Genomic DNA, 25710 nt, shown 5'->3' with positions numbered 1-25710 from the left:
TGTTGTTGCCCATAGCAACCAATCCAATTCTAGATTTCGCTTACCTAGTACATTTTATAAAATTATATCCAGAATCTGATTAGAAGGGCAACACCTCCTGTTGTCCACTTTAGATGGTTTGATACATCTCCCCCCCAGTGTCTGAGGGATCTCATTGGATGGTTGTTATCATGAAATGTTTGGCCCAATCAGCTGCCTTCAATGCAAGTCCTGCTTGATATCTGAGTTCTCCGGGCTGTGGAGCTTGGATAATACAGTGAATGAAGATATGAGCCGAGAGAGAGAGAGAGAGAGAGAGAGAGAGAGAGAGAGAGAGAGAGAGAGAGAGAGAGAGAGAGAGAGAGAGAGAGAGAGAGAGAGAGAGAGAGAGTGAGAGTGTGTGTGTGTGTGTGTGTGTGTGCGCGCGCGCAAGTACAGGCAGGGGTGTCAGACGGAGACTGCACAGTTTAACACAATTTACCTTTAGCACACGTTTCCTCTTCATTATCAAACTCTTTCTGAAGAAAAATCTCCTTGATCACAATAAGATCTGCTTTTAACGGTTCTAGCTTTTCTTCTCCCAATGATGATAGATACAGCTGGACCTGAGGTGAAATGGATAATATAAAATACATAGTTGGACACTATCAGTTTCTTACTGCTATTGTCTCCCAAAAAAACAACAACCGAGAAACCTAATAAAAAGCAAAAATAATTCTGCCACAATCATTCCCTCTTATATTACCTTTGTCTCACTTTCATTGGAGAGTATTTCCAAAGCCTCCAGGTGTGACAGGCCCTGGTACTCATCAAACAGCATCCCATAGTGAGCGGTCCTCTCATCAGACACCTGCTCCGCCAGCCTCTGCTTCTCTTTCTCTTTAGCTTCCCTCAACATCTGCAAAAACCAAGAAACCAAATGTTTGTCATCTGCTATACAGTATATACCATAAAACACCCTAGGCCCTAGAGAGTGATAAAGTGGAGAGAGATAAACTACCAACCAACCAGCTAACTGTAATTGTTCAAACACAGCCTGTGACATGACAGTTAGGAGCTGATTGGCTGGTACTTAATCTCCATCCACTTTATCTCCGTCCAAGGCTTAGTAAATAGGGGGTAATTCAGAGTTGATCGCAGCAGCAAATTTGTTAGCAGTTGGGCAAAACCATGTGCACTGCAGGTGTGGCAGATGTAACATGTGCAGAGAGAGAGTTAGATTTGGGTGGGTTATTTTGTTTCTGCGTAGGGTAAATACTGGCTACTTTATTTTTACACTGCAATTTAGATTTCAGTTTAAACACACCACACCCAAATCCAACTCTCTCTGCACATGTTACATCTGCCCCACCTGCAGTGCACATGGTTTTGCCCATTAGCTAACAAATTTTGCTGCTGCAATCAACTCTGAATTAGGCCCATAGACCTCTCTATCTCTGTCCACTTTATCACTCTTCAAAGCTTAATACATCTGCCCCCCATTGTCTCCACTCTCTCTCTGTAGGGTAGGGGTGGGCAACAGGCGGCCCGCGGGCCAGATGCGGCCCGCGGACCGATCGTGCCTGGCCCGCTGTGCCCCATTAGAGTGCAATGACAAGCGGCCCGACAGGCCGCTTGTCATTGCACTGCTCTCAGACGAGGCGCCGCTGAGGAAATCCCGGTCACGTCACAGGGTCAGCTGACCGGGATTTCCTCTGTTACCAAGCGCGCTGGGCGCAGAGCCGGATTAAGGGGGGAGCCCGGGGGGGGGGGGGTGTAAGTACCCCAGGCCCCCCCTTCCTAAAAGGGCCCCCTGCACCCGCACTGCGGCGCTGCGCTCCCCATGGGTTGCCCTGACAACCTAATTACAGCCGCGGCACCGCATAGAAGTGAATGGAGAGTAAACGTGCAGCCAACGGCTCAGTCATTTACTGGGCATGCAGGCTGCAGTGCAAAAAGAAGCGTGGAACGTGGAGCCAGCGGAGGGTGCATGAGTGGAGGGACGAGCTCTCGCTCTCCTGTCACTTACGGATGGCAATCCCTAGTGTCACTTGTAGCCTGCCAGCAACAGAGACAAAAGTAAGCTGGCTGTATTTCTCTAACGTCCTAGTGGATGCTGGGGACTCCGTCAGGACCATGGGGATTAGCGGCTCCGCAGGAGACAGGGCACAAAAATAAAGCTTTAGGATCAGGTGGTGTGCACTGGCTCCTCCCCCTATGACCCTCCTCCAAGCCTCAGTTAGGTTTTTGTGCCCGTCCGAGCAGGGTGCAATCTAGGTGGCTCTCCTAAAGAGCTGCTTAGAAAAAGTTTTTAGGTTTTTTATTTTCAGTGAGTCCTGCTGGCAACAGGCTCACTGCATCGAGGGACTTAGGGGAGAGAAGTCAACTCACCTGCGTGCAGGATGGATTGGCTTCTTAGGCTACTGGACACCATTAGCTCCAGAGGGATCGAACACAGGCCCAGCCATGGAGTCCGGTCCCGGAGCCGCGCCGCCGACCCCCCTTGCAGATGCCGAAGATGGAAGAGGTCCAGAAGCAGGCGGCAGAAGACTTTTCAGTCTTCCTGAGGTAGCGCACAGCACTGCAGCTGTGCGCCATTGTTGTCAGCACACTTCACACAGCGGTCACGGAGGGTGCAGGGCGCTGGGGGGGCGCCCTGGGCAGCAATGTATAATACCTTTTTATGGCTAAAAAATACATCACATATAGCCCTTGAGGCTATATGGATGTATTTAACCCCTGCCAGATCTCACAAACTCCGGAGAAGAGCCCGCCAAAATAGGGGGCGGGGCTTATTCTCCGCAGCACACAGCGCCATTTTCCTGCTCAGCTCCGCTGTGAGGAAGGCTCCCAGGACTCTCCCCTGCACTGCACTACAGAAACAGGGTAAAACAGAGAGGGGGGGCACTTTTTTTGGCGATATTACTATATTTAAGCTGCTATAAGGATACAACACTTATATAGGGTTGTTCCCATATATATTATAGCGCTTGGGTGTGTGCTGGCAAACTCTCCCTCTGTCTCCCCAAAGGGCTAGTGGGGTCCTGTCTTCAATAGAGCATTCCCTGTGTGTCTGCTGTGTGTCGGTACGTGTGTGTCGACATGTATGAGGACGATGTTGGTGTGGAGGCAGAGCAATTGCCGGTAATGGTGATGTCACCCCCCAGGGAGTCGACACCGGAATGGATGGCTTTGTTTATGGAATTACGTGATAATGTCAGCACATTACAAAAATCAGTTGACGACATGAGACGGCCGGAAAACCAGTTAGTACCTGCCCAGGCGTCTCAGACACCGTCAGGGGCTGTAAAACGCCCTTTACCTCAGTCGGTCGACACAGACCCAGACACGGACACTGAATCTAGTGTCGACGGTGAAGAAACAAACGTATTTTCCAGTAGGGCCACACGTTATGTGATCACGGCAATGAAGGAGGCTTTGCATATCTCTGATACTACAAGTACCACAAAAAGGGGTATTATGTGGGGGGTGAAAAAAATACCTGTAGTTTTTCCTGAATCAGAGGAATTGAATGATGTATGTGATGAAGCGTGGGTTAACCCAGATAGAAAAGTGCTAATTTCAAAAAAGTTATTGGCATTATACCCTTTCCCGCCAGAGGTTAGGGCGCGCTGGGAAACACCCCCTAAGGTGGATAAGGCGCTCACGCGCTTATCAAAACAAGTGGCGTTACCGTCTCCTGATACGGCCGCCCTCAAGGATCCAGCTGATAGGAGGCTGGAAACTACCCTAAAAAGTATATACACACACATACTGGTGTTATACTGCGACCAGCCATCGCCTCAGCCTGGATGTGCAGTGCTGGGGTGGTCTGGTCGGATTCCCTGACTGAAAATATTGATACCCTGGATAGGGACAGTATTTTACAGACTTTAGAGCAATTAAAGGATGCTTTTCTTTATATGCGAGATGCTCAGAGGGATATTTGCACTCTGGCATCGAGAGTAAGTGCGATGTCCATATCTGCCAGAAGAAGTTTATGGACACGACAGTGGTCAGGTGATGCGGATTCCAAACGGCATATGGAAGTATTGCCGTATAAAGGGGAGGAATTATTTGGCGTCGGTCTATCGGATTTGGTGGCCACGGCAACTGCCGGGAAATCCACCTTTTTACCTCAGACCCCCTCCCAACAGAAAAAGACACCGTCTTTTCAGCCGCAGTCCTTTCGGTCCTATAAGAAGCGGGCAAAAGGACAGTCATATCTGCCCCGAGGCAGAGGAAAGGGTAAGAGGGCAGCAAGCAGCTCCTTCCCAGGAACAGAAGCCCTCCGCGGGTTCTGCAAGGCCCTCAGCATGACGCTGGGGCTTTACAAGCGGACTCAGGAACGGTGGGGGGTCGACTCAAGAATTTCAGCGCGCAGTGGGCTTGCTCACAGGTGGACCCCTGGATCCTGCAGGTAGTATCTCAGGGTTACAGGTTGGAATTCGAGAAGTCTCCCCCTCGCCGGTTCCTAAAGTCTGCTTTGCCAACGTCTCCCTCAGACAGGGCGACGGTATTGGAAGCCATTCACAAGCTGTTTTCTCAGCAGGTGATAGTCAAGGTACCCCTCCTACAACAGGAAAAGGGGTATTACTCCACGCTATTTGTGGTACCGAAGCCGGACGGCTCGGTAAGACCTATTCTAAATCTGAAATCTTTGAACCTGTACATACAAAAATTCAAGTTCAAGATGGAATCACTCAGAGCAGTGATAGCGAATCTGGAAGAAGGGGACTTTATGGTGTCCCTGGACATAAAAGATGCTTACCTGCATGTCCCAATTTGCCCTTCACATCAAGGGTACCTCAGGTTCGTGGTGCAAAACTGTCATTATCAGTTTCAGACGCTGCCGTTTGGATTGTCCACGGCACCTCGGGTCTTTACCAAGGTAATGGCCGAAATGATGATTCTTCTGCGACGAAGAGGCGTATTAATTATCCCTTACTTGGACGATCTCCTGATAAGGGCAAGGTCCAGAGAACAGCTGGAGGACGGAGTAGCACTAACCCAAGTAGTGCTGCAACAACACGGGTGGATTCTGAATTTTCCAAAATCTCAGTTGACCCCGACAACACGTCTGCTGTTCCTGGGAATGATTCTGGACACGGTTCAGAAAAAGGTGTTTCTTCCGGAGGAGAAAGCCAAGGAGTTATCCGAACTTGTCAGGAACCTCCTAAAACCAGGAAAAGTGTCTGTGCATCAATGCACAAGAGTCCTGGGAAAGATGGTGACTTCTTACGAAGCAATCCCATTCGGCAGATTCCACGCACGAACTTTTCAGTGGGATCTGCTGGACAAATGGTCCGGATCGCATCTGCAGATGCATCAGCGGATAACCTTATCGCCACGGACAAGGGTGTCTCTTCTGTGGTGGTTGCAGAGTGCTCATCTGTTAGAAGGCCGCAGATTCGGCATACAGGACTGGGTCCTGGTGACCACGGATGCCAGTCTGAGAGGCTGGGGAGCGGTCACACAGGGAAGAAACTTCCAGGGAGTATGGTCAAGCCTGGAGATGTCTCTTCACATAAATATACTGGAGCTAAGAGCGATTTACAATGCTCTAAGCCTGGCAAAACCCCTGCTTCAGGGTCAGCCGGTGTTGATCCAGTCGGACAACATCACGGCAGTCGCCCACGTAAACAGACAGGGCGGCACAAGAAGCAGGAGAGCAATGGCAGAAGCTGCAAGGATTCTTCGCTGGGCGGAAGATCATGTGATAGCACTGTCAGCAGTGTTCATTCCGGGAGTGGACAACTGGGAAGCAGACTTCCTCAGCAGACACGATCTACACCCGGGAGAGTGGGGAAGTCTTCCACATGATTGTGAACCGTTGGGAAAAACCAAAGGTGGATATGATGGCGTCTCGCCTCAACAAAAAACTGGACAGGTATTGCGCCAGGTCAAGAGACCCTCAGGCAATAGCTGTGGACGCTCTGGTAACACCGTGGGTGTTCCAGTCAGTGTATGTGTTTCCTCCTCTGCCTCTCATACCCAAAGTACTGAGAATTATACGGCAAAGGGGAGTAAGAACGATACTCGTGGCTCCGGATTGGCCAAGAAGAACTTGGTACCCGGAACTTCAGGAGATGCTCACGGAAAATCCGTGGCCTCTACCTCTAAGACGGGACCTGATTCAGCAGGGACCGTGTCTATTCCAAGACTTACCGCGGCTGCGTTTGACGGCGTGGTGGTTGAACGCCGAATTCTAAGGGAAAAAGGCATTCCAGAAGAGGTCATTCCTACACTGGTTAAAGCCAGGAAGGAGGTGACTGCACAACATTATCACCGCATTTGGAGAAAATATGTTGCGTGGTGTGAGGCCAGGAAGGCCCCCACGGAGGAATTTCAATTGGGTCGATTCCTACATTTCCTGCAAACAGGATTGTCTATGGGCCTCAAGTTGGGGTCCATTAAGGTTCAAATTTCGGCCCTGTCGATTTTCTTCCAGAAAGAATTGGCTTCAGTTCCTGAAGTCCAGACTTTTGTAAAAGGAGTACTACATATACAGCCCCCGGTTGTGCCCCCAGTGGCTCCGTGGGACCTTAATGTAGTTTTGGATTTTCTCAAATCCCATTGGTTTGAGCCACTCAAATCGGCGGATTTGAAATATCTTACATGGAAAGTAACCATGCTACTGGCCCTGGCTTCAGCCAGGAGAGTGTCAGAATTGGCGGCTTTATCGTATAAAAGCCCATATCTGATTTTCCATTCGGACAGGGCAGAACTGCGGACGCGTCCTCATTTTCTGCCTAAGGTGGTGTCAGCGTTTCACCTGAACCAGCCTATTGTGGTGCCTGCGGCTACTAGCGATTTGGAAGATTCCAAGTTGCTGGACGTTGTCAGGGCATTGAAAATATATATTTCAAGGACGGCTGGAGTCAGAAAATCTGACTCGCTGTTTATACTGTATGCACCCAACAAGCTGGGTGCTCCTGCTTCTAAGCAGACGATTGCTCGTTGGATTTGTAGCACAATTCAACTTGCACATTCTGTGGCAGGCCTGCCACAGCCTAAATCTGTCAAGGCCCATTCCACAAGGAAGGTGGGCTCATCCTGGGCGGCTGCCCGAGGGGTCTCGGCATTACAACTCTGCCGAGCAGCTACGTGGTCGGGGGAGAACACGTTTGTAAAATTCTACAAATTTGATACCCTGGCTAAAGAGGACCTGGAGTTCTCTCATTCGGTGCTGCAGAGTCATCCGCACTCTCCCGCCCGTTTGGGAGCTTTGGTATAATCCCCATGGTCCTGACGGAGTCCCCAGCATCCACTAGGACGTTAGAGAAAATAAGATTTTACTTACCGATAAATCTATTTCTCGTAGTCCGTAGTGGATGCTGGGCGCCCATCCCAAGTGCGGATTGTCTGCAATACTTGTACATAGTTATTGTTACAAAAAAATCGGGTTGTTCTTGTTGTGAGCCGTCTGTTCAGAGGCTCCTACGTTGTCATACTGTTAACTGGGTTTAGATCACAAGTTGTACGGTGTGATTGGTGTGGCTGGTATGAGTCTTACCCGGGATTCAAAATCCTTCCTTATTGTGTACGCTCGTCCGGGCACAGTATCCTAACTGAGGCTTGGAGGAGGGTCATAGGGGGAGGAGCCAGTGCACACCACCTGATCCTAAAGCTTTATTTTTGTGCCCTGTCTCCTGCGGAGCCGCTAATCCCCATGGTCCTGACGGAGTCCCCAGCATCCACTACGGACTACGAGAAATAGATTTATCGGTAAGTAAAATCTTATTTTTTTTTTCTTAGTTTTTTTTTATAATGCTGCTATTTATTAAATTGGAATATTTGGCTCTGTATCGTGTTGGCTTGGTGTGTATACGTAATGTGTGTTTGTGTGTACTATATATATATATATATATATATATATGTGTGTGTGTGTGTGTGTGTGTGTGTATATATATATATATATATATGTGTGTGTGAGTATTTGTAAACATATACTGTATATATATATATGTGTGTGTGTGTGTGTGTGTATATATATACAGTGTATATATATATATATATATATATACTGGACACGGGCAGCACAACCGTTGACTAGAAGTAAAGTCCCCTCCGGAGGGCACCGGGATCCCAATAATAGACCTCCTTCAGGGAACCATTAGTACCCTTGTTAGAAGTTAGGGAGTCTGAGACGATAACTTGAGGCAACTTTTCTGCCTGAACCTCAAGATGTTGAGCTTCACTCCTTTCTGACCAGCGGAGGGAGCAGTGACTTTTGCTTCCACAGTACATACAAAGCAGATATTCCTTTCATCGCTGGCAGAAGTAAAGTCCCGATGCCCTCCGGAGGTCCTCACACTGACGAGCCCATATACACCACCCATGGAAGGTGGCGCTTCGGTAAAAAATCCACAAACTGCAGAATGCTGCAACGTTTTGAAGTTTAATTACATTGTCGTCAGACACGTTGCAGTATTCTGCAGTTTGTGGATTTATTACGGAAGTGCCGCCATCCCACCATAAATAATTCACCTGCTTCCTTGTTAGGGGCCATGCTGTTTGAAGTGCCCCGGGTCCCCCATAGCCTTAATCCAGCTCTGGCTGGGCGGCACGGGGGGGCGGGCACTGCAGTAAGCAGGAGCGTCGGCTGAGTGAGGAGAAGAAGCAGCGGCCAGCGAGCGGGAGCAAGAGAGGCCACATCAGCAGTGACTCCAGGCGGCATCATCGGACAGCGGGGATCATCTGCCACTGTGACGAACAGGTAAACCCCCTGTCCTGCCAGCCCCTGGATCACTGCTTAAGCTGCCATATAGGTTTAGGGGTGGGGAGGCAGCCGAGTTAAAAACTACAATATGGGTTTAGGGGAGGGAGGGAGGGGATAGGGGGGTAGGGACTGTCTGCCGTAATGTGTAAAAAAGGGTGATGCTGTCTGCCGTAATGTGTAAAAAGGGGGACGATGTCTGCCGTAATGTGTAAAAACGGGGGCACTGTCTGCTGTAATGTGTAAAAAGGGGGACGATGTCTGCCGTAATGTGTAAAAAGGGGACGCAGTCTGCCGTAATGTGTAAAAAGGGGGACAATGTCTGCCGTAATGTGTAAAAAGGGGACTCTTTTTGAGTATTTTGTGTGTGGCCCTCGAATATTCGCTGGAAGTGTTAAGCGGCCCCCCAGCTGAAATAATTGCCCACCCCTGCTGTAGGGCAACGCTAAATATAACATTAATACATATATATATTTCATTAATATAATGTACCTAACATCACTGCTGTATTTATCTACCGGAGATAACGCCACAATTCTGATGACATTAGCTGTGGCTTCATACTAGGCAATCAAGTTATTTATAGTACAACAATGGTAAATGGAAGCGCTCTGCTTATCACACACTGCCAATATCAGAGGACTGGGTTGATATCACTGCGGGCGACTGAGAAATCACTGGGTGTTGGGTAACAATCTGATCAACATTAACTGGACCATTATCTGGCATGTTGGTAAACATATTTGGTAGATGAGCACCATTGGATTTCTATGTGTTGCTATCGTCCTTTATCTAAGCATGTATAATAATGTTTTACTGAGGACACATATGACTCTGATATCATGTTGGCAGAAATATTTCCGGATTTTGTCTGTATTAAATGGAGAAATCATGAAAAATGTGAAAGTAATAATATTTAGAAGTGATCTTACCCACTGCTACACTTTTATTATTATTATCCTTTATTTATATGGCGCCACAAAGGTTCCACAGCACCCAATTACAGAGTACATATGCACATAATCAAAACAGGAAAACAGTGACTTACAGCTGAAGACAATATAGGACAAGTACAGGGTAACTAAGCAATAACAACATCAGTAGACGACACTGAGATAAGTATCAGGGTGGCCGAGAACTGCTGGATTTGGGCAGTTGGGAATTATTAAAGTAAGAAAAGGATAAGCACATGAGGGAAGAGGGCCCTACTCGTGAGAACTTACATTCTACAGGGCTATACATTAATAAAATATATATATATATATATACACATTAATATATATATATATATCTCCTATATAATAGCCCAGATCTGTGACTTTGTGATTCATTTGCTAACGCTGGGCGGAGTCACAACACTGGGCGGAGTTAGTCAAATGAGTCACAGATCTGGCCAAATCTATAGGAGACTAGGAGCAGAAGCAGATAGTATGGGCATGGCACAGGCAGGGGTGCATACCTCCCAGCTTTCTTCAGGAGCTTTCTACAGGCAGAAGGAGGGACACACACTTGGCGAAAAGGGGGCGTGGCTTCACGGGAGGGCCCCCGTTTTCGTCAATGAGGGGGCATGCCCAGCGCTCTGTGAGCTGCTGGCATGCCCCCAGGGGCTGATTATGAGTCCGGGGGGCCCAGGGCACTTGTGACAGGGGAGCCCTATCTCATTGCTGTGCCTGCTGTGGGTTGGGGGCGTGGCCTAATCGCGGGGCACGAGGCCACGCCCCTTACGCAAATTCCGGGATATTTTTTTAAATGGAATTTTGGCCCCTCAGCCCAGAGGGGGTGGTCGCTCCCCTCTACACACCCAAGAAAGCAGGGAGACTGCTGCCTCCCTGCAACACCACAGACCTGCCAATACGCAGCAGCGTGTGCTGACAGTAGCACAATGCTGCCGTTGTTGCTGGCAGGACGGGGGAGCTTCTGAGCTGGGACAGAGCTACTCGAGCCGGGGGCCCCCTAAAACTGTGGGGCCAACAGTACGTACCCCCTGCCCCCCCCCCCTTAATCCGACTCTGCTGCTGGAACCCCCCCTTAATCCATACCCCCTGATGCCCCCTCTCCCTCTGTCTCCACTATTCACATTAATAAAAATAATAAAAAAATATCAGCATTATAAATATATCTGATCGGAAAATATGAAAAATACACTCATAATAAAAAAAGTATATATTATTGTCTGTATCATCCTCATTTGGATGCGAACCTGGGAACTCGGTTTGAGTTCCCAGGTTCGCATCCAAATGAGGATGATACATATTTTCATATTTTCCGATCAGATATATTTATAATGCTGATATTTTTTTATTATTTTTATTAATGTGACTTAGATTGTGTTATATTTACTGATTTAATTATTGCATTGATGAGATCAGAAGGAGATGGTTATCTAATCCTATTTCTGAGATGATTGCTCGACCTGAGTATCTTAGGAAACACTAATTACATTTAAATTATATAAAGCTAATAAGAGTGGTCTATTTATTATAAATTAATAGGGACTCTGCAGCGAGTCGAGTATGCCATGTTTTATTAACAAATATAAGTATTGCAGCACTGATAAAAGAGCCAACGTTACTGAGTAGTTAGTAATCAGATACTGATTTTTGACAGCTGTACTCTGATTAGTCCAGAGCTTAAATACCGCACACTTTGGATGCAGGAAATCACCTTTGAAAAAGTCACGTGGAGCGTGACGAAACGCGTTAGGACCTGCCTCTTCACACACCTTGCACAGGTGTCCTTGATAGTACATCCATCAGACATCTTGGACGGTCATATCCCTGATGCTTCACTGCTACTAGCAGCACCAACGGATCCCGACACTCTCAGCCAGCCCACTGCATACGGCGCGGCTTTTCCTCTCCGCTGCACAGCGACTGTGGGCAACGCAGGACATCTGACCGGGGACGCCCGGATCATTGACCAGCCCACCAGAGAGGTAATAATCACTTTATCTACGGGTGCTGCACAATCTATTAGATCTGGAACTGCATCGATAACACGGACTTTCCAGTGTTTTAACAGCAGCTAATATTAGCAGCTGTGGATATAGACTGTCTCCTTGATTTCCAATACCATCATATCGGAAGATTACCGGCCATCTGACACCTTGTGAGAAAAGTTGTGTGTTCATTATTTTAATTAATTTACCCATAGTTATTGGTACCAATGAACCTGATAATAACAGTTTTATAATAAATATTCTTTTATATACGTTGGCTCTTTTCCTTGATATATATTTCTGACATACAGCGCAGCCGTTTTTCATGTTTTTTTTCCTTCACACACTTTAGCCGGCGGGTAACGCTGCAGAAGTCCGAGCTGCTTGCAGGCTCCGACCCCCTCCTCCCTCCAGCCGCAGCATCTCCTGGGGGCTAACCAGTCACTCCCAGTCTCCCCTTACCACAGTGCCCGGCAGCTGCGCGAGGTCTGCGGTGTGTGACTGAGGAGGGGGGGAGGGATGCGGACGGGCAGAGGAAGCAGGACTCCAGCCTAAGAGAGTCAGCCATGCCAAGTCTCCACCAGCAGCAGATCCCAACAGGTTGGAGTGGAACAGCAGTAGCCAGCAGCAGTGACTCCGGTAAGACACATCTGTCTGTCACCACTGTTTTGTCCCTAATACCAATCTCTCCCGTGCCCTGTGTTCTGTCATGTCCCTGTCACCCCTGGCCTTGCCCTGCCACCCTTATCCTGGCCCTTTCACCCTTATCCTGGCCCTGTCACCCTTATCCTGGCCCTTTCACCCTTATGCTGGCCCTGTCACCCGTGCTTGCCCTGTCAACCCTATACTGGCCCTGTCACCCCTGTCCTGTTCCTGCCACCCCTACCCTGGCCTGTCACCCCTATCCTGTCCCTGTCATTTCTGTCCTGGCCCCGTCGCCCCTGTCCTGGACCCGTCACCCCTTTTCTGACCCTGTCACCCCTGTCCTGGCCCCGTCAACCCTGTTCTGACCCTGTCACCCCTGTCCTGGCCCTGTTACTGCATACTCTCCAACTACCTTTTTGGTAGGTACAGTACCCGCAGCGCCTCCAGACCTCTCCCCAATGCACCACACCTCCGCACCTTCCCCTCCACCACATGCGGCACTCCACCCCTCCCCCACACGCTGTGCCTCCAGACCCCCTACACCACCCGCGGCTCCCACTCCTCCGCCCCTTCACCACCCACAGCACCTCCAGGCCCCCTCCACCATCCACCCCTTTATATGTCTCCCCCCACACCTGCCCCCCTCCACCCGCAGCATCTGCAGACACCCTCCTCCATCCGCGGTCCCCCCTCACCCACCCATCCCCCACTAATGGCACCACCGCACCTGCCCCTCCACCACCAGCAGCACCTCCGGACCTCCTTCCCTATGCGCCGCACCACCCGTACCTGCCTCTCCCCTACCCATGGTGCCTGCGGACCCCTACCCCACCCCCGGCACTCCCGCCCCTTCCCATCCCACAGCACCTCCGGAACCCTTCACCCATCCACAACATCCCCACACCTGCCCCTCTCCCACCCATGGCACCCCTGCCCCTCCCCCACCTGCAGTGCCTCCGGACCCCTCCCCAATCTGCATCCCCCACTTCTCTGCCCCTCCCCCACCCGCAGCACCTCGCAACTCTTCCCCATCCGGGCCCCACCCCCACTTCTGCCCCCCCTCCACCTGCAGCATCTACAGACACCATCGCAGTCCCCCCCGCACCCGCTACATTCTGTACATCGTGCCCTGCAGGTGCTGTTCACGCCGTCGCAAGGGGCTGCGCCTCCTTCACCATCGCACGCCCTTTCATTGTGCAATATTTAACCACTAACAAAGGAATGCAGGTGATACTTTATATAATACAAATATTGAACCCCAGAAAGGCATGCAAGGGTTAAGGGGGCGTAGCCCCTTGCGACGGTGTGAAGAGCGCCCGTAGGGCGCGATGAAGCACCTAGTATATATATATATATATATATATATATATATATTAAGCACCCCTGCCCAATTTTGCTATATTAATCATTGTGAAAGCAATAGAACCAATAGTAAAACGCCCTCAGAAACGGTCACCAACTGTTTGGAGGACAGCGTGACTCACCTGTGATAAAGATACTGTTCTCTGCATAAGAATTTTAGTTTTCTTAAATCCAGGGTCACTTTCTGCAAGTACATTCATGGTCTTCTTCCCAATAAACTCCAAGGCATCGAGGCCACCACTCAGAACGGACTTACCCTGCAGTAGAAGTGTATCATTAGGGATATAATTATCTGGCAACACCGGTTTACAAATACACTACTACTACTATTGCTAATACTGCTAATAATAATATTAATAGTGCTTTTTTTTTTAAATAGAGAAGACTACTATCTATACATAATTTCTTACTGTTTAAAGTTTAATTTCATGTTATATATTGGGCAGGATATACTAAAGCTGAAAATAAGTAAATACTCTGAAAATCCAGTTTTCTGAGTTTTTACCGTATTCCCGCATGTTCCAAACTATGGAATGTGATGCATCCTGGAGCTTGGACCCAGTGAGTGACGCCATCTGTAGCTAGCGTTACCAATTAGAAGCCTATGGGCTTCTCTTCACAATTCCCCCTGAGAGAGATCCAACCGAATCCCTCCCAGCACTCCCCGCATCACTCTGCGCATGCGCTGAAGGAATCCCGGGTTCTAAACCCAGAAGTCCAGATAGCAAAGGACAGTTGTATTGGGAGAGCTGTCCTTTGCGATCATAGTTGCATTTCTAAGTACATACGTGATAAGTACAGTGGGGATTGAAAGTTTGGGCACCCCAGGCAAAAATTCATTTTAATGTGCAAAAAGAAGCAAAGGATAGATGGAAAAATCTCCAAAAGGCATCAAATTACAGATTAGACATTCTTATAACATGTCAAAAAAAGTTTGATTTTATTTCCATCATTTACACTTTCAAAAGAACAGAAAACAAAAAATGGTGTCTGCAAAAGTTTGGGCACCCTGCAGAGTTAATACCTTGTACTGCCCCCTTTGGACAGCTGAGAGCTTGTAGTGTCATGGATTGTTCTCAGTCATCGTCTGGAAAGACCAGGTGATGTCAATCTCAAAGGTTTTAAAAGCCCAGACTCATCTGACCTTGCTCCAACAATCAGCACCATGGGTTCCTCTAAGCAGTTGTGTAGAACACTGAAACTGAGAATAGTTGACGCTCACAAAGCAGGAGAAGGCTATAAGAAGATAGCAAAGCGTTATCAGATGCCCATATCCTCTGTTCGGAATGTAATTAAGAAATGGCAGTCATCAGGAACAGTGGAAGTTAAAGCAAGATCTGGAAGACCAAGAAAAATATCAGACAGAACAGCTCGCAGGATTGTGAGAAAAGCAAGTCAAAATCCACGTTTGACTGCACGATCCCTCCAGGAAGATCTGGCAGACACTGGAGTTGTGGTACACTATTCCACTATAAAGAGATACTTGTACAAATATGGTCTTCATGGAAGAGTCATCAGAAGAAAACCTCTTCTACGTCCTCACCACAAAAATCAGCGTTTCGAAGTTTGCAAATGAACTTATAGACAAGCCTGTTGCATTTTGGAATAAAGTTCTGTGGAACGATGAGGTTAAAATCGAACTTTTTGGCCGGAATGAGCAAAGGTACGTTTGGAGAAGGAAGGGCACAGAATTTAATGAAAAGAACCTCTGTCCAACTGTTAAGCATGGGGGTGGATCAATCATGCTTTGGGGTTGTATTGCAGCCAGTGGCACAGGGAACATTTCACGAGTAGAAGGAAAAATGGATTCAATAAGATTCCAGCACATTTTGGACGCTAACTTGATGCCATATGTGAAAAAGCTGAAGTTAAAGAGAGGCTGGCTTCTACAAATGGATAATGATTCTAAACACACCTCAAAATCCACGGTGGATTACATCAAGAGGCGTAAACTGAAGGTTTTGCCATGGCCTTCACAATCTCCTGACCTCAACATAATTGAAAATCTATGGATAGACCTTAAAAGAGCAGTGCGTCACAGACAGCCCAGGAATCTCAAAGAACTGGAATGCTTTTGTAAGGAAGAATGGGCAAAGATACCTCAAACAAGAATTGAAAGACTCTTGGCTGGCTACAAAAAGCGTTTACAAGCCGTGATACTTGCCAAAGGGGGCAGTACATGGTATTAACTCTGCAGGGTGCCCAAACTTTTGCAGACGCCATTTTTTGTTTTCTATTCTTTTGAAAGTGTAAATGATGGAAATAAAATCAAACTTTTTTTGACATGTTATAAGAATGTCTAATCTGTAATTTGATGCCTTTTGGAGGTTTTTTCCATCTTTCCTTGGCTTCTTTTTGCACATTAAAATGAATTTTTGCCTGGGGTGCCCAAACTTTCAATCCCCACTGTATGTACACAATAAGTGTCGAGATGTCACACAGCGTGGATGCAATGCTGTGTACAACCGGTCCAATTTCTGATAGCGGCAAAAGGAAATGACTTCTGGAGTAGCTGCACCATTACAATATACAACCATGTGCTTTCCTAGCAGATCATTACCATAGGATATTTCATAAGGGGGGAGATGTTTCAAACATTTTGAAGAGGTCAGGTGAAGAATTTATCCATAGCAACCAATCACATTTTTACCTATAATTTTATAGAATGTAGTGTTCATTCTAGCACCCTGCACCTGTCACTACCTGTGCAATTCCTCTTTCCTGCCTGGGGTGTAGCTCTCTGCTCTGGTGCTTCTAGCACACTCTGGTCTGTAACTCAGAACTGAAATGACATGTATGACATGCAAATCATGCAGAACAACAGATTGCTAGGGTCCTCAAGTCCCTTTTTACTTGTATACTTGTATTTATCGCTAATGTATGTATGGTCCAATATTTGTAAAGATGTATCACAACGTCAAGACCATAACTACTCACCGTATTTTGTACGACATTCGTTAACGCTGAAAATACACCGCGAGAACTCGTAGAAGGTGACAAAGGTTCTGCGGGGCAATCTTCTTTTTCTGTCAATACTTTAATCAAAGCAGTAGAGAAAGGATATTATTTTTAGATAAACTATATAAAAAAAATGAAAGTTCCACACCGCTGCCTTATACGTCCAGAATCTGTACAATTGTGTACAATAGCGTCCAGTCGGCAAATGCTGTTGGACGGTGTAGTATGGTGTAAGGTGTAGTATAGTGTAAGGATTGCCCCGCACCATTCACCGGCTTCAGGTCAAAAGCGTCCTGGATTTTTATTTCTTGTTGTTCTTTCAGCAATGTATTAAACTCAAAAGGTACACAAGCAACACAGCCAGTCTCTAAGGGGAATATTTATCATTCAATATTGCAGGATATCCCCTGAAAACAGATGTTCAGAGGGCAGTGGCGTCACAAAGGGGGTGCGGCCCACGCTCGGGTGTTACCCGCCGAGCGGTGAAACCAGGGTGCCGGCTCCTGCTTAGTGACAGGAGCCGGGTGTTGCATTGTAACATTACGTGCAGCAATCCGGCTCGTGTCACCCTGCAGAAGCCAGCACTGCAGACACGCCAGTCTACGGCGGCATCCTGCATCTCCCAGACCCCCGGAGTGACGAAAAGGGGGGTCGGGATGCTTAGCCATGCCTTCACCGTGAAGCCACACCACTTTTGTGCCTGCTGCCGCACCAGATGTATAATAGGTGAGTGTTTGTCAGAGGGCACCCAAATACATTAAGGATACCGCCATAGCTGCTGCGGTCCCTCCATTTCCAACCGCAAATGCAGCACCCATAGATTTCACTTTTTTCTTGTTTTGTTCATACTGTTTCTGTTTACGTACTTTCTAAGGTGCTGCGTACCCCTTGTGGCGCCATATAAAGGTGAATAATAATAACAATCAAACCAGCGAGATAATGTAAAGGATATAATGACTTTCAGGGCGATAGCATGCTTCAAGACGTACTTAAGGCGGTATCCAATTGCCGGCACTCATTTACTGCATGTCGAAAATGGGCTTTTTAGCGCGATAATATTATCGGGCTATCCAATTATACTGTAGCTCATTTTTACAGTGTAGTAAATGACCCGTTTTCGGGATATAACACATGGGATCCGGGATAAGTTCCTGGACCCATATGTTATCTCTGAAACACGGGTCTCTGAGGGCGGCTTATAGGGGAGGCGCTGAGGCACGCAAAGTCTAATACCCCATAAGTGCATGCGGTCAGGGCTAATTGCCATAATTACCGCAACTAACAGGATACCCCCCTGAGTTTGCTATGTAAGGAAAAAAAATTCCATGTTGGATTACAGAGAGAGAAACATCAAACTGGGGCTTATACCTAATATAGGTTCAGATATTTAACCAGCCCAGCACATACAGATAATGCATTTACCTCAATATAATAAAAAGGAATGGTATTGCTTGCTCAGATTGTAAAAGCATATCATCATTTGACATATAACAAAAAGTTCAGTATTTTTTCCCTTACACCTATTATTAACGTCACAAGAAAAGTGTGAAGTAATAATACAGAAAGGTAATTATTTGCTCAGTATGATGTAAGCGACATTTTTCTGGGGTAATAAAATAATATCACATCATTTTTTTTTTAAGCTAACACATTAGTACAGGAGTCACATGATCCGGGGGTAAATTTACTAAAGCTTCTAAAACAGACAAGTAGATGCGTCATCCATAGCAACCAATGACATTCTGTCTATCATTTTCTAGGATGCAATAGAGAAATGACAGCTAGAATCTGATTGGTTGCAACACCCCACTTGTCTGATTTACAAGCCTTAGTAAATCTACCCTCAGATGGGACAGTATTTTTACTTTATTATTTAATTTACTTTTAATTATAAAGCGCCACAATGTGTCTGCAGTGCTGGAAACCAGCTGTGATAGAGTAATAAAACTCTGCCAAAGCCCAGTACAGTAAATGGGGTGTGGGATCACCTGACATGGGATTGTAAAGTAGGGAACATTTAGGCTGCCCGCCTAGTAAATAGACTTACAGCGCCTGTAACTGTGATTCATTTATAGATATGCAGCATATTTTTAAATATTTGTGTGGGAGCCAAGGTTCTGTTCTTTGCTCTGTATCTGGTCTGAGCTGTGTATTCCTGGTGCCTGTGGCAGGGACATGTAACATAACCGCAAAATACACCACCTTGTTCTACAGCTTCAGAGCCTCCGGCATCACAACCTTCATCAGACTCTGAGGTCCTGATCCGCAAAGTGGCTCCTGCTTTCTCCTTCACGGCAGAGATCCCATGGCCTGTTAGCACAAAGGTTTCATGTTAATCTACTACAATTACTACAAGCTGTTGGCAGCCGGAATGGCTTGTAGTCTCACGTAGAGATCTTTGACATGATGGTGTATAGCAGGCCTAGCCAACCAGCTGTTGTGAAGCTACAAGTCCCAGCATGCCCTGCCACAGTTTTGCTATTAGGGAATGCTAATACTGTGGCAGGGCATGCTGGGATGTGTAACTTCACAACAGCTGGAGACACAGGTTGGCCAGGCCTGGTGTATAGCATATATATGATGACTGTAGGATACCTAGAACGGTTTATAAACGTGTAGAACCCTGCTCATAGTGATATAGGGCGGGATGTACTAAAGTGAAAATGTGGTAAAATCCCCCGTTTTCAGGGGTTTTACCGCATTTTCATATGTACTACTGTCTGGCCGCCGGGTTTTCGGTGCTTTTGTCGGCGTTACCCTATTGGAATGCCTATGGGCTTCTTTCTGTAGCCATCCTGAGGGATCCAATCGGATCCCCCCCATTCCCCCCCCCCCCCCTCCCCCATGTACCTCTGGGCACCGGGCCAAGGAGGCCTCCGTCTGTAGCTCCGTACCAGCACCCAGCTCCGGGCACTGCCGGCGGGATGTCCTGCTCCAGCCGCCCTCCTTCTCCGGCCCGCCTGGCAGCCAATCTTCATGCCATACAGGCACCTCCTTTCCCGGCCCCAGGATGCGCTGATTGGTGAAGCCTGTGGTAACAGCAGCGGAGGAGGAGCCGGCATCTCTGTCCCTCCTTCCCGCGTAGTCACCCTTAACTAAGCACCTGCCTCCTTTCCTCCAGCAGCAGCAGCCGGCATTGCAAAGGACAGCTCTTATCGGTGAGAGCTGTTCTTTGCTACACTAATCGCATATGTTAGTAGATATGCGATTAGTAAGTAGGTGCCACACCTTAGTACATCCCGCCCATTGTGTGTATGGCCTGAAGCACAGTACTTTACTGTGCCTAATAAGTAACATGGCACCTAGCACACTAGGGGGTAAATGTAATAGGGTGCGAGAAGCTGGAGGTACAAGAATTTGTGCGAGAATGTCGGTATTTTTAAAGTGGCAATCGTTTACAAGGCAAAACCAGGTTGGTTTTGCCTTGTAAACGATTGCCGCTTTAAAAATACCAGCATTCTCGCACAAATTCTTGTACCTCCAGCTTCTCGGACCCTATTACATTTACCCCTAGGTCAGAGAATGCAAAAAATGTTATATAGCTTCAAAAAGGTGCTAAACCTATACTTAGCAACACAGTGTACGGCTATTGCATTTCAAATCAACTGTAGGAACCCGGATGCCATTAGTGTGACCACTTCATTTGTTGTCAACTGTACTGACAGGGACTTATTTTATGTAGGTTACACTTCATCACATTAAACGATTCTCAACATATACTCTAGTATTTATTGATGCAGTGTCATAGTCTCCGCAGAGTGTGCCTGATTCATGTTTGCAAGTAAAGCAAAAAAAGCAAGTAACTTTCTTCTGTAACAAACCATGCTGCAACGCAAGGGGAGCAAATACAGATATATGTTTTCTGTGCAGGGTAAACACTGGCTGCTTTTGCATGTAGCCCACAGATGTTAGACAGCTTTATTTTTACACTGCAATTTCAGCTTGAACACACCCCACTCAGATCTAAATCTCTCTGCGCATGTTACATCTACCCCCCTGCAGTGCAGCATGGTTTTGCCCAGTTGCTTGATTTTTTGCTTTACTTACAAACATGAATCAGGCCCCATGTCAACCATATTAATATTGGCAATAGTAGGAAATTAGCTCATTAAACATCAAAAATTGTAACACAGGAGTTTGGCTTCTAATTCTGAATATTTAATGGGTTTATCCCATATTGTCTTCGTATGTTTGTTTCTCGCTATATCAGTATTTATACTTTAAGGGCATATGTGTGTTTTATTTTAAAAGATATGCATTTTTTAAAGTTATTTCATTGACATTTCCGCTGCTTCATGTCTTTGTGTTCATATGTAGGCATTCATTACACTACAAATAGTAGTCTCATGTTTACGCTATGGTCTGGTGTAAGTGTATACACTTCTACACCTGGCACAGAGGTTGCTTTGGTTGAACTGGATGCATCCTGAGATGTTTGGACTAAACATATACATTTAAATAACTTTTTCTTGTATCTAGCTGGGTGGCGATATCTTTTAAAATGTGAAACAGAGCAGTGACAATGCAGATTTGCTGTACTTCCCAGGAACATGGGGGTCTACGTATTAAGTCTTGGATGGAGGTAAAGTGGACAGAGATAAAGTACCAGTCAGTCAGCTCCTAACTGCCATGTCACAGGCTGGGTTTGAAAAATGACAGGAGCTAATTGCAGTGACGTGCGGTGAGGTCACTGCCTGGTGAGGCACACATGGAGGTGGGTCTGACCATTCCCTGCCACACTGCGCCAACCTGCACCACCACATCCTCCCACACTGAACCCACCTGTAACGCCACCCCCTACCACACTGCATCCACCTGCACTGGCAACCCCTGCCACACTGCACCGCCACCATCTGCCACACTGCACCCACCGACACTGCCACCCCCTACCACACTGCACTACCACTCTTCCCACACTGTACCCACCTACACTGACACCCCTTTGCCTCTCTGCACATACCTGCACTGCTACCCCCTGCCAAACTTCGCCCACCTGCACCGTCACCTCCTGCCACACTGTGCCCACCTGCACTGCCACCCCCTGCCACGCTGCACCAAGCCGGCTAATACAGCAGTGCTGGCAGCCCCCACAGCCTGCAAACCCCCCCTTCCCCCGCAGCAGCCTGCAAGCCCCCTCTCTCCCCCCCTGCAGCAGCCTGCAACCCCCCTCTCTCCACCCGCAGCGGCCGGCAACCCTTCTCTCTCCCCCCTGCAGCAGCGGCCAGCAACCCTTCTCTCTCCTCCCGCAGCAGCGGCCGGCAACCCCCCCATGCAGAGTGTCTATTTGCTGTGAGCGGTCAGCAAACCTCCGCTCTGTTCCCCCGCAGCAGCTCTCTTTACCTGTAGCGCCCGTATACGGGGTGAAGTTCCAGGGAAGAGAAGTGAGAACATGGCCGGCCTTGGGATCATCTGGCATTCCGCCTCTTCAGCGCTGTCCAATGAGGTGGGTTAAAGGAACAGCCCCATCAATGAGGCAGCTCTGCTGGTGCCACTCCTCATTTTTTCCAATGGGCTTTTACGGCCCACGGCTTGGCCCCGGCCCGCCCCAAGCTTCAGACACTGTATTATAGTCAGTGGGAGGCAGCGCTCTCGCTGCCTCCCATCTAGATTTGGCAGCATTTTAAACAGCATTAATGATTACAATAACACAGACAAGATATTTATGACACAGAATATGTGTCATAAGTATCTTCTCTGAATTATTTTAGCCATTAATGACAGGGGAGGCACTGCCTCCCCTGACTGCACGTCCCTGGTTGATTGGCTGGTACTTTATCTCTCTCCACTTTACCTCCATCCGAGGCTTAGTAAATAGACCCCATGGTTAGTAATACTGAAGGTCACCTCACCTACAGTTGCACTGGCTGATGATAGGAGGGATTTACCCCATGTTCCCCAAGTAGTCCAGGTGCTTCCTTTTGCGTCTGTGTCCTAAAACATGAATAGAATAATAAGCTGCATGTAGAGTATAATGTGCTAAACACAATCTCAGTACAGCAGGAAACAGTCCGTGTTAGAACAGAATAAAAACCTTTAGATATTAACAGAAATTACACTTGTAGGTACTACTGATGCCACACACGTGTGTGTGTGTGTGTGTGTGTGTGTGTGTGTGTGTGTGTGTGTGTGTGTCTAAGGGGATGGTTTATCAACAAGTATTTTAATAGACGAGTTTTAAACCTCTTTGCTAAATGGTGCTCCAGTCAATCAACTCCCAACTGTAATTTTTCAAACACATGACAGTACAGAGCTTATTGGCTAGAGGGGTATGGGTCATTAGGTCAACTACACCTAGGTCGACAGTCATTAGGTCGACCACTATTGGTCGACATGCATTAGGTCGACATGGTTACTAGGTCGACATGTATGATATACTAGGTCGACATGGAAAAAGGTTTTTTTACTTTTTTTGGTGTTGTTGTTCTCTTCAGAAAGTGACGGGGAAACCCAATTAGTGCACTGTGTCTCCTCGCCCCTCGCTACCACTGCGCTCAGCACAGGTTACTATTTCCACTCGTAGTCCACGTGGATCGTAAAGTATGAAAAAGTAAAAAAACAAACAAAAAAAAACTCATGTCGACCTTTTTCCACGTCGACTTAGTACATGTCGACCTAGTGACCATGTCGACCAACAGTGGCCAAATTAAAGTGAACTCTCTTATATTGGAAACACAGCTATGAGATATTAACAAATACCGCTTTGTGCTTCTGAATTTCTTAACAAAAAACTATTGAGCTCATTTATCAATGAGTGATAAATTTCAATGTGAGCGATAACTTGCACCAGCCAATCAGCTCCTAACTTCCATGTCACAGGCTGTGTTTGAAAAATGACAGTTAGGAGCTGGTTGGCTGGTGCAATTTATCACTCACAGTGAAATTTATCACTCATTGATAAATGAGCCTTATTATATTATGCAGTCAATGTGCGGGCTAAAAGCTAACATCCGCTACGCAACTCGTAGGCATCTGCTAATAAGTTACATTCAAATAATAAAAAAAGCCATACAAATATCTTATAAGAGAATACAGCTGATGCAATATAACAATGCAAATCTAAAATAAACATTCCACTATGGGGGTCATTCCGAGTTGTTCGCTCGTTGGCGATTTTCGCAACGGAGCGATTAAGGCAAAAATGTGCATGCGCATGGTACGCAGTGCGCATGCACTAAGTATTTTAGCACAAAACTTTAGTAGATTTACTCACGTCCGAACGAAATATTTTCATCGTTGAAGTGATCGGAGTGTGATTGACAGGAAGTGGGTGTTTCTGGGCGTAAACTGACCGTTTTCTGGGAGTGTGCGGAAAAACGCAGGCGTGCCAGGATAAAGCGCGGGAGTGTCTGGAGAAACGGGGGAGTGGCTGGCCGAACGCAGGGCGTGTTTGTGACGTCCAACCAGGAACGAAACGGACTGAGCTGATCGCAGTGTAGGAGTAAGTCTCGAGCTACTCAGAAACTGCTAAGAATTATTTATTTGCAATTCTGCTAATCTTTCGTTCGCTATTCTGCAAAAGCTAAGATACACTCCCAGAGGGCGGCGGCCTAGCGTGTGCAATGCTGCTAAAAGCAGCTAGCGAGCGAACAACTCGGAATGAGGGCCTATATGTGTTAGCCTTCATCTGGAGTCTGACTCATATTAAGTACCAAGGGATTCATTTGGCCAAGGTTCTTTCCCAATTAATAGCTCTTCTCTTATTTTCGTTCAGACTTGAAATCTTGGCAGATTCTGGTAGACTGGTCAAATTAATAATATAAAGGTGAATACAAACTCTGCCAACTGGCAGTACCAAAAAATATTCTTCCCCAGTTTGAAAGTCCTACTCCAGAGCTTTGTCTGGGGGTGAAGCGGGTAACCTAGGTTTTCCTAAGATATTTTTATACAAGAGGAATCCCTAAGCCAATATCGGCGTCGGCTGGGATCGGGTAGTGTGTATAGTGCGTAAATCTTTTTTTAAGTCCCAGGTTAACCTCAGTTTACCAGACTGTTGCTAGTGGAACATGGAGAAACCTGTAAGAGAGAGGTACAGGGCAAGGCATTTTAAGCCAAACATAGCACCTCTCATACACACGGGTATATTTACTAAAGGTTGATTAAAATCAATCTTAATCAATATTGGGCTTCCAGGGCTAAGACACACATTTACTAACAGATGATTTGTTTATATTAATTTTTAGATGTTCGTAAATGTGTGTCTTAGCCCTGGAAGCCCAACATTGATTAAGATTGATTTTTAATAGATCTGAAATCAATCAAAATTGACCTTTTTTAAATATGCCCCACAGTGCCTCAGTGCTGGAATCCCAATATAAAGTGATGCCAGGTTGGTACACTTCCCAAATCAGTTCTGTAATATGTTGCATGGGGTCTCAGGATGTTCTTGGTGATGTGAAACTACCCTGCACATCCTATTTCACATCAGGTGGTCTTGTCTATGGACAGTTCACTATTGGCAAACTGTAATCAACACTACTGAAAAAGATTTTAGGAGGCAAGGTGCGCAACAGTCCAGAGTTTTGGCTTCTACATGTATCTACCCTACTGATTTCCCAATACACACTCCTTGCTGAGCCACTTGAGGAATGGGACTATGGCAGCCTTTCCTACTCAATGAAGAACACCCTCCTCACCCTCCGTGGGTGAATGGTTCCACAGACTAAGTTTGGATATGGATAACATTACGACTTCAGCACAAGATCACCACCAAGACTTGGTGTCTATGGCTGGACTTTAAAGCCTCAAACACTTTCCAGTCTTTATTAAACTACCCCAAAAAATGAGAAATAAAACCTATATGAGGAACTAGAGTCTCTTCTGCTTATTTTTTGCTTTCATTTACATGCCTAATATTAAAGCCACCCATTGCTGGGAGTCCCTCCTTATACCTGCTCCTCCCCCATCTCTATCTCCAAACCCCTCCCCTTTCCCCCCAGTTACTTTTCCCACATGGTTTTATTAGTTTTCCATGTACTGTATTACAACCTGTGTGTGTGGAGTGATCTCTACATTGTTCTGATGGTAACTCTGGTTCTGTTACAGCTGAAACGTACTATATTATATGACTGTTACGTCTAATATGATGAACACATTTCATTAAATTGTATGGGTCACCAAATCAAAATGCTGG

At 46.8% G+C, this 25710-nt stretch overlaps 1 protein-coding gene across 8 annotated transcripts in view; it reads right to left on the bottom strand.

Moving 5' to 3' along the window:
- The window catches only part of FAM114A1 (family with sequence similarity 114 member A1), a 156213-nt gene that overhangs the window by 27370 nt on the left and 103133 nt on the right, over nt 1-25710 (bottom strand). For all 8 annotated transcript variants that reach the window (XM_063922606.1, XM_063922568.1, XM_063922550.1 and 5 more), the window contains exons 3-8: nt 22430-22511; nt 18783-18890; nt 16560-16657; nt 13745-13879; nt 725-877; nt 461-584 (exon numbers count right to left, since the gene is read on the bottom strand). In XM_063922606.1, coding sequence (XP_063778676.1) covers nt 461-584; nt 725-877; nt 13745-13879; nt 16560-16657; nt 18783-18890; nt 22430-22511 — 700 coding nt within the window. The remainder of the gene's footprint in view (nt 1-460; nt 585-724; nt 878-13744; nt 13880-16559; nt 16658-18782; nt 18891-22429; nt 22512-25710) is intronic.

This window comes from Pseudophryne corroboree, chromosome 1 (assembly GCF_028390025.1).
Source record: "Pseudophryne corroboree isolate aPseCor3 chromosome 1, aPseCor3.hap2, whole genome shotgun sequence".
Taxonomy (NCBI): domain Eukaryota; kingdom Metazoa; phylum Chordata; class Amphibia; order Anura; family Myobatrachidae; genus Pseudophryne; species Pseudophryne corroboree.
The sequence above is the reverse complement of the archived record's forward strand: the minus strand, read 5'-3'. Positions and strand labels throughout refer to the sequence as shown.